General features: G+C 40.5%; 1 protein-coding gene across 9 annotated transcripts in view; it reads right to left on the bottom strand.

Annotated features, from left to right (window-relative positions):
- LTBP1 (latent transforming growth factor beta binding protein 1) overlaps positions 1–16,478 on the bottom strand; it is a 198,862-nt gene that overhangs the window by 101,408 nt on the left and 80,976 nt on the right. For all 9 annotated transcript variants that reach the window (XM_032683256.1, XM_032683257.1, XM_032683255.1 and 6 more), the window contains one exon: positions 1,249–1,473. In XM_032683256.1, the coding sequence (XP_032539147.1) occupies positions 1,249–1,473 (225 nt within the window). The remainder of the gene's footprint in view (positions 1–1,248; positions 1,474–16,478) is intronic.

Raw genomic sequence — 16,478 nt, forward strand, 5'->3', positions numbered from 1 at the left:
AAATTATTTCATCTGTAATTACATAGGCACAGAAATATATTGCTGCTCTGCTAAATGTTTTGGTAATTATAGTCTCTTCTTCTGACCGAGCAGATACTCAAAAGTACTTGTAAAATATTGCGTTTCCAGGATACTGTCAACACTTCCTTCACAGCTATGTCACTTTCTGAAAACAGAATTACTACATTAGATTATATTTATCACAAACATATAAATAGTTCGGCTTGTTTTAGCAAAGTTATTCAGGAACTAGTTGCCAGCAACTGAGCTTCCTCACATCTTTACCTATTTATTTTGCTTTTATTCAGAGGTGCTGGAGAGCTAATTGTAAAATTACCCTTGACAAAAAAAAAAAGCAAACAGAAAAAAATCAAGCTGACTATTCAAACAAACAAACGTCACATTATTTCATATGTTGTGAATCTGAGTTGCAAGGGTCACTCCAGATAGACAGGATCCCACCCAGATAAAATGCTATCTACTGTCATAGGACATACAAGAGACAAATTCAACACTTCTCTTCAAGGTCATCAGAACGTGTCACCTCACCAAAAAAGTACTAAGGAAAACAGAATCTGAAGCTGAATGAACTTTCTTTGGGCAATATTTGATTAACACGATTGATTTCCTTGTTTCTTATCTTCTGCCTTCTTCACAGCATTAGCAGTATGAAAACCTTACCCTTTCTTAAATTATATTTTTCTTTGACCTGGAAAGAATGTTCTATTTAACTGAATCATATCACGGCCCACCTACACTAAAAAGTTCACCACAAAATTAACTTATAGGACTCTGCCAAATTATATAAAATTAACATGGATTGTATTTTTAGTTTTACATTAGATTTAAATTTCTGTTATGTTGAAAAGCATTGTCTCTTCCCTCCATTAGTAACCATGGAATGACCTGCAACTCTCTGTCTAGGTAAACTGCAATTTATGGACTCTGCTCAGCCACAACCATAATCTTTTTGAACAGGTCTACACTTCTGGAAGAAACCCCCCTGACTCTGCAATCTGTATTAAATTGCACCGTAAGGCAAAGTAAATTTACTTTAAAACTCTTTTCAATACCACTATTATTTCTTAGTGCTTCAGTCATCAAGCAAAATATGTTTCAGCCGTTCTGGTAAGCTCATGATTTAAGTTGTGGTGTCAACCTCCAGTACAGGTAGGTATATCACTATTGTTACTGGCTGAATACCCAAAGTTAGTTAAAGGAAAAAATATTTAACAAGGAAGAAGTTACCTTTTACACCTTGTTGTCCAGACATCGTCAGTGGTAACGTATGAGTAGAATGGATAACTTGTGATCCTACAGCCTTGTTCACCTGTTGCGGGTGATGGTAGTGTTTTGGAGAACTGGCAGTCTGCACAGGGATCTGACAAAGTTTACCAGTGTAATTAGGAGGGCACTGGCATTTATCTCTAGAACTACACTGGCCTCCATTCATGCACGGAAGATGGCAAATCACTGAAACAAACACAGAAAGAAAAATTTTGTTAATGAGTTTAACTTTAGTATTATCTGACCACATACCACAGAAAAGTTGAGGAGGAAAGGAATAGGGCTGGAGGCCTTCGTTCTTCTGACATCTGAGGAATGACTATCCATCTTTTAGTTGCCTTGTGGTAGAAACATTTCCCTTCCCCTCCTTGAGACTTCTATCTGGTTTTCACCTTCCTTCCATCACAAACCCTCCTTTTGAACTCTGCCTTGTTCTCATCTTCTTTGCATGTCAAAGTACATTCTTCCGTTAGCTATCCCAGCTATTTTACTTCACTATGCTATTAAGCAAGACACTAAATTAATATGGTGCCTGGTTACACCTCTTATTCACGCTTCAGTACAGGTACTCTTACTTTGTCAGCCTCCCATTTCTGAAAATCCTGAACCACTTACGTTTCCCTGGAAGGCTGGGAAAAAAACTCATCAGAGCATAGACAGTACTGGGGACAAATTTTCCACTTTCACTTTAAGCCTTGGTTGTTCTCCAGAAAACTATTTCTCACTGAGTATCTGAATTTTTGTTTAACATTTCTCTCTCAGATAAAAGAAGCTAATTTGCAACCACCCATGAAGATCATAAAAATATCAAGAGATTCTACTCAAATGATTTCAGAAAAAAATTCCAAAGCACTAAAATATAAAGACTCCAATATAAAGACAAGGATAATTACTTCTGTGCCAGCTAGCACTTGCACATCTACACCAATAAAAATTATGAGATGAAACATAAAAAATGTCAACATCAAATGAAAACTATTTCTTAACTCAGAGATACAAACAGTAATAGGCATGGTTCAGTACTTTCTAAAAATATGATGTAGGACTTTATAATTAATCACAATCTAGCTGAGTTGTCAGCATTTTCAAAAACTAAATGATGTGAAAACAACAGGAAAAATACCATAAGTTTTTTGTTCAAGACGAAGTAAGGTCATTTTTTCAGAAATCAAATATTACTTGAGAAATAATATAGAGTATCCATTCGTCAGATTTAAGATAAAGTCTGACTTTTGAGAATAAATTAATTAAAATATTTACAGTAATCATGGCATTTTGCTGGATTGGTATTGCTCGGTCTATAGTGAATTATCACAAAAATGAGAAACTGTAGATAATGCAAGGTAATTAAGAACCTAGTGCTCATTATGCCAAGTGCTGTTACCTCTGGACAACCACAGACTATTACTAGTGTGAATACCATAGAAGGTCAGTATTGGAAAAGGAACCTGTGTGTTGTGTGTCACAAGAAGACAAAGTAAGACGCTCAGCAGCCCAAGGAGTTCCAACCTAGCTGCGTAATTCCCTTGGCCCAGGAAGTGTGCTCAAGAAACAGCACAATCAACCTGGCCCGTCACAGATGGTGCCTGATTGCCAGATAAGGCCACGAACAAATGTAAACAGTCAGAACTGTTTTTCCAGTGTGCTCTGCAAATGTATATTTAATATTTTTCTTCTCTTATCTCGTATTTTAAATTCATATAAACTGACTGAAAGTACTTCAAGCTGTAGGACTGTGCTAGCAGGCCTTGTTGATGCTGGAAGACTGTCCACGCCAGCGCAAGCCTCACTTTTTTGGGTCCCAATCCATGTTGGGACTTTATCTAAGTGTATAAAAGATGTCCTTACAGAACTGCTGTTCTTCAGGGTAAAATGAAGGGGGATCAACCCCCGAAGTAACTAAAGCATGACAGCTCTCTCTCTCTCGTTCTCTCTCTGGTACCATTTCTTCCTAAGCAGCCACAAACAAGCGGATGTGCTGTAGTGGAGATAACATAAAAAGAATTTCAGTACTTTTAAAGATGTGCCTGAGCGAGGTTGAACACTAAGGTGTTTTTTCTGCAAAAGTAACATCACATAATGAAACAGTGCAAAATAGCATTAAGGGGGGAGCAGTTTGGTGTTTGAATGAAGTGCATTGAAACAGAGGCAAACAGAAATAGTCTCCCTGCGGAATTCATTGAGTACAAGAAGTCTAACCCATAGATTTTCTACTCGCCCTCTCCAGCCTCAAGGCAACAAGGTAACATGCAAAATATATATTTTAAACAACATAAATATACCCAGTATTTCCACCAAAAATAAATTAGTTTCTTCTGACCTCCTGTTCCTATATAGCAGGTGGTATCTAGAAGGCCTCTGCATTACAGGACTCTTCAGGCACTCCTCTCCTGCAGTAGTCCACTGGGTATTGAATCAATGGACATGTGAAAAGCTTTGCTTAAAGCCAAAAGTTTGTGCTAAAATTACTGAGAAGGAAGATGCCAATAGAAAAGAGTGTGTTCATTCCCTTTTCACAACTGGTAAACAGTTGTGTGGATATTCACACAAATAACTTGTGCAAATAAGTGGAAACAAATAACTCTAAAAGGTCTAGTATGAGGTAAATATTAAAGAATTTTTAATGCCTCAATATTTACACATAACAGGAAATAAAAATTCCAAGCTGCCCACATTAACATGTGGTACAAATCACTCAGTCAACTGATACTGATTTACATCTCTTGAAGGTCTGGCCTGTATGAGGAATGAACTTTCAATGAGAATACATGAAATCTATTCTGAGAATATAAAATTCTGTAAAAAAATTTTAAATTCTGAAATATACAACTGTAAGTTAAATTCAGCCATGTAAAAACAAATAGGATGTAACCTCCAGGCTAAACTGGACAATTTCAAATGGCAAATATCACAAGAACTTAAAAAAAAAAACCAAAAAGCTAACCAAAATACAACCCTCCCCAAACAAACAAACACCACCCACACTGAAATAAAATTTCTGCTAATTTTAAATAGATGTAAGCAGTACACTCACTTCTTGTGTTATTTCCTCAGGTAGTTTATGGCCAGGAGAAGGGGCTACATAACTGGTGCTGGAAATCACAGGCACACAACTTCACTAGAGCTGGAATTACACACAGACCATTTGAGAAAAGTGAGCTGGAGGAGGGTAAGCCTCCAAAAAAGCAAAGGAAGGAAACTCTACTTTTCCTTGACAAGCGTCTGGGAACCTCAGTTTAGTAAAGACCAAGGAGCCCTGGGGAAAGGACCATTTAAGATAGGAACAGAATACAAAGCCAGGGTATGTTTGAACAGCTCAACCTCTGACGTGAGATTTTGCTTTGTTTTGTCTTGTCATTGAGGTTAAAGGACTTAAACAGAACAGTAGAATACTGCCAGAGGCATAGGGGACATTCCCGACAAAAAACAGACCCATGTGCTGAGAGAGATCATTAGAAGATGCTGGGTTTACTCATATGTTCACAACCAGCATTCAGACAAAGTGCACTGGTTCTCACTTGGCTGTTGCCATTTCCTCTGAAAAGGAAAAAAAAGGAAATAAAAATACCCATTATGGTGTAAAACCCTCTAGCTTCTTAGAGCCTGACAAAAACGTGAAGATAGGTCACGTAAGATGAGAAGAAATTTCAGTTCCTGTGTGGGTATCTTACAGATAAAGCAAAGAAAGCATTAATGGACCTAAGAAAGTCAACAAATTCCTCATTTGGGTCTGACGTAAGCTAAGTCTCTCAGTGGTCTCTTAAGGAACAGCCAACATATGACTGAACAAACTTAATTATTTTTTACCATAAATGAACATACATCCCTTAGAAATGTGGAGACAGCTTTAAAAAAATACAAACATTTTAAGTATTCTTTCCATTATTGGGAGTTTAACTGGCAAGCTTTGATTTCTCTGGCACCCAAAAGCCTTAGCTCTTTTCAGTCTGGCACAGTTTGGTGGGTATCGCTGTTTGAAATGAGCCAAGCAGAGAAGGCGCATCAAGAAGCCCCCACAGGGAGTCTCTGAGAGGCTCAAGGCACAGAAAAAGAACATTTGCAAGATGAATCCCAATAAAGCTGCCACAGCTACAGGTTGGAAACACAAGAACAGGGCATGAAATCGTCAGCAAAACAGCTAAGAAACCACTGATACACACTTTGTCCATGTAATTACATAATCTAATTTGTTTTCGATACTCAAACAACCTGGAACAGCTCCAGATAAATTAATTTAATCAAGTCCAAATGGTTTCATATAATGAAAACAATGTGTAACAAAACAAATTCCAAGCACCTAAATCTTCCTAATTCCTAATAAATAGCCCATGCTTACCCAAACAAGCCCTTAGGATGGATGGAAACTCCCTTCCTGTAACAGTGTTTGAGAAAGTTAAGAAAGTGTTTTGAAATGTTCCTCATCTGACTCTCCAAATTCCTTTTCTTTTACACCTCAGGGAACACATGAGTTTCTGTCCCACTTTCCCTCACCACTCTTTGCCTTTTCTACTTACATGCTATCAGCTACTCAAGTGTAACACTATTCACAATTACGTCAACAGGCTCTCCAAGGAAAACCCTGAACTGCTCATTTATATTACAGTCTTTCCATTGGATGCATCACAAAGAGCAGATTAATTTTGTCTATGAGTGCTACAGTTATCCAGCATTACTACATGCCCCACAGCTGCTAGGGCATCTTTCATCCATCCTGTTACTAAGTACACCAAAAGTGCAGGGACTAGTACATAATTCTACCCAACATAAATTTTCACAGGAAAGTGAGGATGGCATTCACTGAGGGGAAGCAACACTCTTGTAAATACAGTGCTTCTAAACACCACAGATTTTAGGTAAAAGTTGAAAATCAGAGGTGCCACATATAGGTCTGTGCAATTGCTCTAAACCTAGTTCTTTCTAATTGCAGAAACTCTAACAATAACTCACAAAAGGCACAGAGGCATGAACTACACTAACGATGCTATCATCCCATTTAGATTCTTCCCTACATCTTACCTGTTGCCCCTTAACTTTCTAATCGATTCATCCTAAATTATTTTCTCTTCAGATTCGTGGTTGTAATTCAGAAGTGTAAGGTAAAGATGTCGCAAATTAAAAAATTCATTATTTGGTTATTTTAGTAACATTAAGACAACCTTGATATTACAAACTTGTGCTTAGGGAAGTAAAGAGAAAAAGAAATCTTTAAGTGGCCTTAGTAGTATTATATCTCTATATTCATCTCTGAATTCATCCTAATGTTTGTATTTTGACAACTTTTAACATAAACATTCTATTGCAATAACAAAACACAATTTTAAAAAATAAATCTGATGGCAAGGGCTACGGCAGAAGGCTCAGAGAAAATCAAGAGAGTTAGTCACAAAGAACAGTCCTGAAAGAAGTTCAACATTTCTAAAATACTATCAAGTTTTTCTGCATATAAATATTGTTTTCTGTATGCAAAATTATTTTCTTACATTTGCACTGTCAGCATTATTTTTTTAAAAAACAACAACACCAGGGGTAAAAATGCAGAACAATGACATTTCTCAGGAATACATATAACCACTTATTATTAACATCTTACACTCACACAAAACAGTATTAATGCTAAGCTGCATTTCAGGAGTCATTTTGCTGGTTTGCAATTGAGTGCACATGACATTTCAAGAGTGTTAACATTAAAGACATAAGCAAACATCAAGGATGAACTCAATAATGAATTCTTGAGCAAGAGACTGAACCACATTCAAGTTATGACAACTGTCTTTACTCTGCTCTAGCCCAAACACAATCATACCTGACCCTGTAAAGAAGACCAATGCAGCAGGTTGCATCTAAAAATCCCAGAGTAAGGAGATGTCTGTACACGACACATGTACACACCTTCCTTTATATTATATTGATCCTCTTCTTTATCTAGAAACTACTAACAAGGATACTTGGGTCTTTGAATGTTTTTTTGATTTTTTTTCTGTAAAGAGCACCCTAAACTTCCACACATTATGAGAATATGGTGCTTTTTAAAATTTATTGCTTAAGGGAGAATGTAAAATGTCCTACAGTTGCATCTCTCATATTATGACACAACAGATGAAATACCCAATTTCAGTGTGAGGAATCCAGGCAAAACAATTAAGAGGGAAAGAGTCTTAGCCTCAATCTTTTGCCAGTGGTGTAACACAGCCTTTGCTCACCAATTTCCGAGGACATACCACACCTGGGCCCTTTCTGAGATGGACTAAACATTGCTGAGGTTGAGATTCTAGTTTCCTTTACTTCAAAGGCTCAGTAACGTAAACAGAAGACTACTTAGATACATCTTGCAGTGTGTGAAATTGATAAATATTTTAGAAATCTAGTTTTTGTTGATCCAACATGGATTTATCTTTTTAAAGGAGAGGAAAGAACATATTATCCTTTTCACAAAGCATGAAATTTCATCCTTTCAGCCCCTTTGTTAGGATCACTACCTTGAATTTAACAGTTCTCATGTACTAGATGATATCTATGTCTACTTTAAACCATCTCTAACCAATATTTCTAGTTACTAACATTCCAGAAAGTAATCAGGCATTTCTGTATAATGCACATATGTTAGACAGATTGGTTCTACACACAAAGCAAACAGCTACTGAATCCTTCTGCTTTTATTTTAGTAATTTTATAAACGTACCTGTCTTATCTGCCATACCCACTACTGGATTTCTTCTCATACAATATTTAATGTTTACCCTGAAATATTTTTCTGTGAATTCTTTAGCTATCTCTACCAACTTTCTATATTTAATAACTTTTAGTTTATACTTCTCACTATTTTCCCACCTTCCACTTGTCATCAGTGATCTCACTGTATCCCACTCATCTTTACAAAATTATGTCTTCCTTCTTTCTTGCTGAACCATGACTGAACACTTTCAAAAGTAATTCCCATCTTTTCATACTTTTTTTTTTTCCCCTGATCAATTCTACTTTTAATCTTTGATCGTCAAAAAATCCTTACTGAAGAAAAATCACATGGCCCACGGTAATCTCACGAGGTTTAACAAGACCAAGTGTAAGGTGCTGCACCTGGGTCGGGGCAACCAAGAGGGACTCTGAGGTGGATGAGAGGCTGGACATGAGCTGGCAATGCCCTCTCACAGCCCAGAAAGTCAATTGTGTCCTGGGCTGCATCAAAAGAACCACAGCCAGCAGGTTGAGGGATGTGATTGTTCCCCCCTACTTCTCTCTAGTGAGACCCCACTTGGAGTACTGCATCCAGCTCTGGGGTCCCCTAAACAGGAAGGACCTAAGAGATCAAACTGGAATTGAGCCTTGAGAAGAAAAGGCTTCAGGATGACCTAATCACAGCCTTCCACTTCCTAAAGGGAGCCTACAAGAAAGATGGAGAGGCCTTTTTACAAGGGCATGTAGTGACAGAGCAAGAGGGAACGGCCTCAAACTGAGAGTAGGTTTAGATTAGATATTAGCAAGAAATTCTCCACTGTGAGAGTGGTGAGAGTGGTGAGACACTGGAACAGGCTACTCAGATGTGGATGCCCCATCCCTGGAAGTGTTCAAGGCCAGGTTGGATGGGGCTTTGAGCAAGCTGGTCTAGCGGAAAGTGTCCCTGCAGGGGAATGGAACTAAACAGTCTTTAAGGTCCCTTCTAACCTAAGCCGTTCTATGATACACGAAGACTTGGAGAAAAATGCAGGTAGCTTTGAGGACTGGATTCAAAGCACTGTTGTTAGCTTGAATCTAGTCTCATGACTGAACTCGGTAGAGTCAAACCATGTAAATATCTTAAATCCTAATTGAAGGAATGTCTGTGATGCTACTTAATGCAGTACTACACGGAAATTATCAAGTAGAAGAATGCATCACAACCTCAGATCACCTACATCTTCAGGAATTTTACATTTCATATCTCCCAACAGCAAACTTTCAATTTAAAAGTCATTCTCTAACTCAGCTGGTAAGTACAGCCTGTGCTTCTGGGAGGATCATTAATCTCCATGAGTAACTGAGCTTTATGTGATCTGCTGAAAGGCTGTCTAATTATTATCATCACTTAACGGCAGTGTCAATTCACTGTAAATAAGGTGCAGTTAGCATAACAAATTAGGTATACACTAGAAAAGAATAACTGTTCACTTAGGAAAAAGGAGGAGGGATGCTGTCTTCATTGAGAATGGAAAGCTGTGGATCCCACACAAGGAAAAACAGAATCAAACACGTATTGCCTTAGTTCTCTGTGTCTGTATTTATAGCAAGTTGACCAAATTTCTAAATCTCCATTGCCTCTAACATAAGTTTCAACATACATGCTAACATTTTAGCCGTCTCAGTCTACACGTACATCCCACTATGTCTCAGTTTTCCAATATAAAACAATACCAACAGCAGGGTATCATTCATTCTGTAATGGAGAATACAGTGTCAACTATGGGAGATCCCAATACTGACAACTGGGGAACAAGTTCCATCATAAAGGACAAGGTTGCAATACAATTTACAGAAATATATATTTGTTGAGTGAGCATCATGATCAGCAAGAAATCCAGAATGAAGATGGACAAAATAATTTCACTGTACTACTCGCTTGTCTTCCTCAGTTTTAAACTCAGTACTTTCAAACACCTCAGGAAGAAAAATTGTGTTGGCAACTTGAAGAGGTACACAAAGTCAACCAAGAGACATCTGTATGGCCCCATACCTCATTGTAGGTTTCAAGGGGATGGGAGTCTCGCAGGACCTGTATCACATCCTTCCAAACTCATGTGATAGGCCAGCTCTCCTCAGACATGTAAAATGCAACCATAGGCCTGTGTATAGGTGACTGAAATAGCATCATCTGACCAACAGTTGCCAAAAAACCTCCCAGTTACAATGTGGAAAGAACAGGGAGGCTGAAAAACAGTCTTAGAATATTCAAATGCTATCAGAAAAATAAAATGCGTGCTCTGGCATGGAAAATGGTCTAAAGCTGTGGTTACTCAATATAGAAAGGGCATAGAAAAAATTACGGTAGTTGCAAAATGATTGACAGGAGGATTCTGACTCACTAAGAGGCATGATGCTCAGTCCCTCTTTGCTTAATCTGCTTCTAAGATTCTCAGTATCAGAGATGATTCAGACACTATTTTTACAGGCAAGGAGACAGAGTGTTAAGGAGTCATCTGACTCACTCCTACCCTAATCATAGTTGGCAAATATATTATTTTATTAGAGCTCACCCTGATATACTGAGTATAACACTACAGTTAGGCTTAGAATCAGAATACTAAGAAAAAACCCCAACCCACCTGGTTACTGTTTATCAGGAAATCATGCATTATAAATGGCCAACATCAGATCCCTGATAATTATGCTAACACATACAGAGAAGCTACTTCAGACATTTCTTCAGATTTCTGGTGTATTGATATTAATTTTCCTCTTTGTGCAAGACAAATGCAACTGAAATAAAGCAACTAGGGAAAGCTGGCTTTGAAAGTGTAACAAATTAGCACGCTTCTTTAAAACAATTTCCTGCAGAATACAAAACAAATAGATTGCAAAATACCTTGGTGCAGTCTAAGGACTTTATAGGTATTAATTTAAGCAGTCCTGAATAACTTATTGCCATTGTGAAAGTGGGAACACTGATATCAAGGTCCCCAGTGTCTGATGAAAACTAACCCTTCCTATGTTCCCAGGGCTTTCAAGACTTACTTTTTTTGTATAATGTTTTATGTGCCTTAGCATGTGTAATACTAACAAATATTAGTTAATGTTGTAACATACTCATTTTCAATAAAACAAGAATTCAACAGAAGGACAGGTAACAACAAAGAGCAGGCATCTTTATTGCTACAGGATCCTTCCAGACTACTTTTCCTTCAGGTGTTAACTGAGCAGCATTACCCACCTTAAAGAGCAACGGGATTAATTAGTAACTTGACCATAATGACACTAGGCTGTCATTGCTCATGCACTGTTATAATCTGATGAAGCCACTGATTCTCTGCTCTGACACCATTCTCCTATTAGGTTGTTTCCAAAAATGTACTGGACTCTTGCATGGAGTAACACCCAGTAGCGTAAGACAGGGAAGAGAGCTGCTCCTAGACATCTAACTACTTGATTACCATCAGACAAAATAGAAAAATGTTCTGAGAAACATTTCAGTGATTGTGTATGCCTCTGCCATGCAAAGGCTCTGAAGACCACAGAAGTAGCAAGTTGACACTGGCTAGGGACATCAGCATCCTCGCCATTTCTGGCAAACTGAATAATAGATATTTAGGCTGATGTGTTGGTTTTGGCTTCACAGTGGCTAGTATGGGACTATGTTTTGGATTTCTGCTGAACACACTGTTGATAATACAGAGATGGTTTTGTTACTGCTGATCAGTGCTTACACAGAGCCAAGGCCTTTTTTGCTTTTCGTACTTTCACACTGGCAAGAAGACTGAGGTTGCATAGAAAACTGGGAAGAGACACAGCTGGGACAGGTGACCCAAACTGACCAAAAGCATATTCCGTATCATGTGAAATCACGCTCAGTATTTAAAGTGGGGGGGAAGAAGGAGGAAGTCGGGGGACCTTCAGAGTGATGGTGTTTGTCTTCCCAAGTAACCATTATGTGTGATAGGGCCCTGAATCTCCTGGAGACAGCTGAGCACCCGCCTGCCCATGGGAAGCAGTGAATTAATTTCTTGTTTTATTTCACTTGTGTGCACAGCTTTCGCTTTCCCTATTAAACTGTCTTCATCTCAACCTGTAAGTTTTCCATCTTTTACCCTTCCAATTCTCTCCCTGATCCTGCTGGTGAGGGAGGGAGTGAGTGGCTGCGTGGTAATTGGTTGCTAGCTGGGGTTAAACCAGAACTGCTGAGATTCATCACATTTAATGCCTTCTTAAGCCATATAAGTTGAGAATGTTGCTAGCTGAGGTTTCCTACTCTCTCAGGGAAGAGAAGCTTACCCAGCAGGCCATTTGGGACGTCCACAGGCCAACCTGCCACATAGGTGGCATTTCTCATGTGTCTTATCACCAACTACTAGGCTCCTGACTGAGGTACCTCAGTCTGATTTGGTGACTGAGATGAACTCCCAAACTTAGATCCAAATGGTCTATAAACACTGATCCACTGCATGCTGCCATACCACAAGACATCCTCCAATAACAGATTTACGTTTAGAATAGAAAAAGCCACAAAAACTACAGTCATCACAAAAATTTCCAAACATCAGGAGACTGCTCTCTGATTACTGTAACATTACCACCGTGCTCATTTTGGTGTGAAAAAGTTTACAAGAAGAATAAAGTAGGAATAGACTCTTTCAAGTGGATATTCATTAACAAATAATAGTTCATAATACAGACTGTGAGAAACTGAGAAAATGATTCGAGCTAATTAAGAGAAAACAGTGTAAGGTCAATATGACCTGGAGAGAGAAAAGAAAAACAAATTGTAAAACTTAATTGGGCCCCTACAAAGAGGTAAAACAAGTTACCTCCCTTTTACCTTGTGTAGGATTTATAGTGAGAGAATTTTGTTTAGTTAGCTAGATAATAGCACCTTTCTTAAAATTTATAGATAACAAGCAAACATCTGCTGAATGTCTGATTTAACAATATTATGCTTATAGATAACATTCTTGTTAAGAAATAATGTTTATACTTATGTAACTAACAATGTGTAATGTTTATACTTATGTATAATGAATATTCATGTAGTAACTGGAAATAAATGTAGAACAACTGTCTTCTTTGGGTGTGACAGGCGTTGGGAGTTGTTGAACCCCTTCCCTGATCACCCAGCGCTGATTTTGCTTTTATCATATAATAAATTCTGATTGGAAATTGCCCGATTGGGTTTCTATTTCTCACAAAACTTGGTGACTTCGCCCGACGTGATACCCTTTGTGTTCTGGGAGATACTTAGCGCCTGAGATAGGAGCGCGCCCGCTGTTTTTCAGCGGCCTATTCACAGGCCTAATATTTCAACAAGGGCCAAGGGTAACGCATGCATATGATAAAAGCAAGGAATTAAAAAGCTCCTGGAGTGCTGCAGCAAAAAGCCCATAATTCTTGTGCACGAAGACCCGAGTGAGAAAAACGGACTGTGAGTATCACTTCGGGGGGCGGATAAAGAGGTCGGAGTGAATGAGTGAATGAGACGCAGCGTAGCTGTGAATCAAGAGTGGAGTCCTTCTAACCTCGTTTCTGTCTCGCCGCGAGGAGAGCAGCGGGTGAAGGGATGAAGCGGAAGAATTGATGAGGGGACCTCTGGGGTCGGTGAGAGTTTTTCAGGAAGGACCGCTGAGTCAGTGAAAAATCCTAAAAGGGATCCCAGAGGATCGGTGGGAAGGTAAGAAACTTTAGAAGGGACCTCAGGAATATGGGGCAGGGAATTAGTAAATTCAGTTGCCCCAGGAAGGAAAGGAGCAAGCAGGCATTGCCGGATATACCCTGAGACAGTCCTCTAGGGGTGGTACCTATTGGGTTAGTTAGCAGCTGCGGGAAAGTTTTGTGTTTTGTGTTCCGGGAGATAGGGAACACGGGTTCCTGAAAAGTTTGCTTAAAAGACTTGGGCCCTCGGAATAGTCGGAAAGTCACTTTTCAGGAGGCGAACGGGTAGTTCGCCATCCCAGGTCAGAACCAGTCAGCCTAGGGCTGTTTGGTTTGGAGGGGACGCCCTCCGGTGCTCTGACACTGTGGAAGAGCCGGTGGGGCTCTGGAGTCAGTGTGACTCGGTAAATAGCTGAGAGGTTACGTTAACAGCGTTGTAACCCCAAGGTAACAAATTCGAATCTCAGTTGTGTGACAGTGGTTTGTTTTTGTTTTGCAAGCATGGGTTGTGTGGATTCAAAATTTAAGATCCCTGAAGAATCCCCCCTAAGTCTGGTTTTAAAACATTGGAAGACTTTAACTGGTTCTGAAACAACTTTAAAGAAGGAAGAACTGTGTAGGCTCTCTATAAATACCTGGCCGTTGTTTGGACAAATGAGAGGAGTAGCATGGCCAGAATTTGGACCGTTTGAACTGAACGCAGTGTTTCAATTAATCTCGCTTTTACATGTAGAACAGAGGTGGCGGGAAATTTGATACGCAGAGTTGTTTTTATTCCTATTAACACGCCCTGGATTGGGGGTGGAAGATAAGAGAAACGAGAGCTCAGAAAGGGCAGAAAGATCAGAAGTAGAATTAGAAAAAGAGGGAAAAGATCGAGTTAAAACTACCCCCGTCTCACGAGTTTTATTTAAAAACATGGAGAATGGTGATGTAAATGTGTTAATATCACCGGATGGGAGAGAAAATAGCCCGGGAGCTGCAGGAAGAGCGGCCCCGGGACCGGCTCCTGCTGAGCCGGCAGGAGCCATTGGCGGACCCCCTGGTGTGGATATGGCTGCACCGGGAGGGATTAGGCAAATTAAGGCCTCTGGAGAAGTTAGCTCGGGTCCAGCGGGAGCAAGTCCTGTCGTTTTGGCTGGAGTACGCACAGAGGTGCAGGTGAAATCAGCTTTTGTTGAAGCTGCTTGCAGCGCGGCAGAGCAGAGCGAGAGTTATGCAGATGCTGCGGAGCTTGCTAGCCAGAGATAACATCTAGTTTAGTTGCAACAGGAGTAATAGCAGAAGAAACTCCTGGCCCCACAGGGGCAATAGTTGTGGAGGCTACCCTACTTGTTCCAGTGAGCAGAGAAGCAGTCTGTAGCTCTGCAGTAGCTAGTAGCTTTGCCGGGGCAGATAAAGTTGTCATAGCAACAGCAGAAGTGAGCTCGGGAGTAGAGGAACAAGTAACAGCTGAAGTTGATAGTTGTATCGGTAACGGAGTAGTGAAGGCTGAAAAGTGAGCTTTTAGTAAGATTGCTTTTGGTGTAGTAACATCAGAGAAAGTTATTATAGATGCGGCATCTGTTGTAGAAACAAGAGAAATTTTAGAGGTCACAGCGAAAGCGCCGCCGGAATTGGCCAGTGCAAACGCAGCAGGCGTAGGAGTCGCTGATCTAGACAGTGACAGTGAAGCGAAGGCGTCGGCTCCAGGGGGGGTGACGGCCCCAAATGTAGAGGTGTTTGTGAGAGCGAGTAGCCCAGCACCACAGATGGGTGCTCAGGCAGTTGATTTAATCGGTGGCGATAGCAATACGAGAGTTGTAAGAACGGAGCTGCATGCCCCGAGTGCAAGAGAGACCCTAAAGTTTACGGCGGACTGTGCTGTTGTAGAAACAAAGACAAGAGAAATGAGTTGGGTCAAAATGTGTGAAACCAGGCAAAAAGCAAATGAGTTGCCCAGACTTTTCGAACAGATTGAAAGATGTTGTTAGAAAATATATTGATATTGATTTAGAATCAGACTTGGGAAAGAGACACCTGGTATACCTGTTTGTGGGACAGCCTACAAACGATATAAAGAGGAAATTATTAGAGATAGCTTGGGCAGTATATCAGAACAGAAAGCAGAAAGCTAGTACGGTGGGCGGAGAGGCGGTTATAAGAACAGCCATTGCCGCGGCAACGGAACTCCCGGCTCAGAGAGCAGGGGAGGCTTCTGGAATGGCCGTTACCACGGCGACGGAACTGGCTGGCGCCGTGAAGAAAAAAGTGTTACCTGTGTGTGTGATACAGTGAGAATGCGTGTGACAGGGAAAGATCCGGGGACAGAGAAAGCGAAATTAGAGCAGAGAGCGATCCCGAAGTTTAAAACTGTGGCGAGCACAATCAAGCGGAGACAGGAAAAGCTAGTCCTAGTTGTTGCTCTGACTAGTGAAGAAGTTTTAGTTCCTGCTAGTGTGGTCCAGGCAGAGACAGCAGATGCGAGTGCCGGGGCAGCGTTAACCACGCGCACAGAAAGAATGGGTCCAACTGCGGGACAGGCAAAATCTGGGTTTGATACAGGAGCTGCTGCCGCCTTTGCAGACAGAGCGGGGGCCGCAGCGGGGGCAAAGGCAAATTATTTCCTGGCTGTGGCCAGCACGAGCGGAGCAACTCATAACACCTTAGCGGCTGCGAGCAAGAGATCGGCTGGGGTGCAGAGGCTGCAAGAGAGCCTAGAATGGTGTCTGTGGCTGGAGTCCCAGCCCAACCTAACACAGGACCCTCTGGCTGCGCCACTGGGGGCGAAGACGGAGTTGTTGCTTCCACTCCAGCCCCCCCAAACCTGCATAATCCGTGCCCTCCCATCAGGCCGAAAGGGGGGAGGGGAAAACAAAATCAGT

This window comes from Chiroxiphia lanceolata, chromosome 3 (assembly GCF_009829145.1).
Source record: "Chiroxiphia lanceolata isolate bChiLan1 chromosome 3, bChiLan1.pri, whole genome shotgun sequence".
NCBI classification, from domain to species: Eukaryota; Metazoa; Chordata; class Aves; order Passeriformes; family Pipridae; genus Chiroxiphia; species Chiroxiphia lanceolata.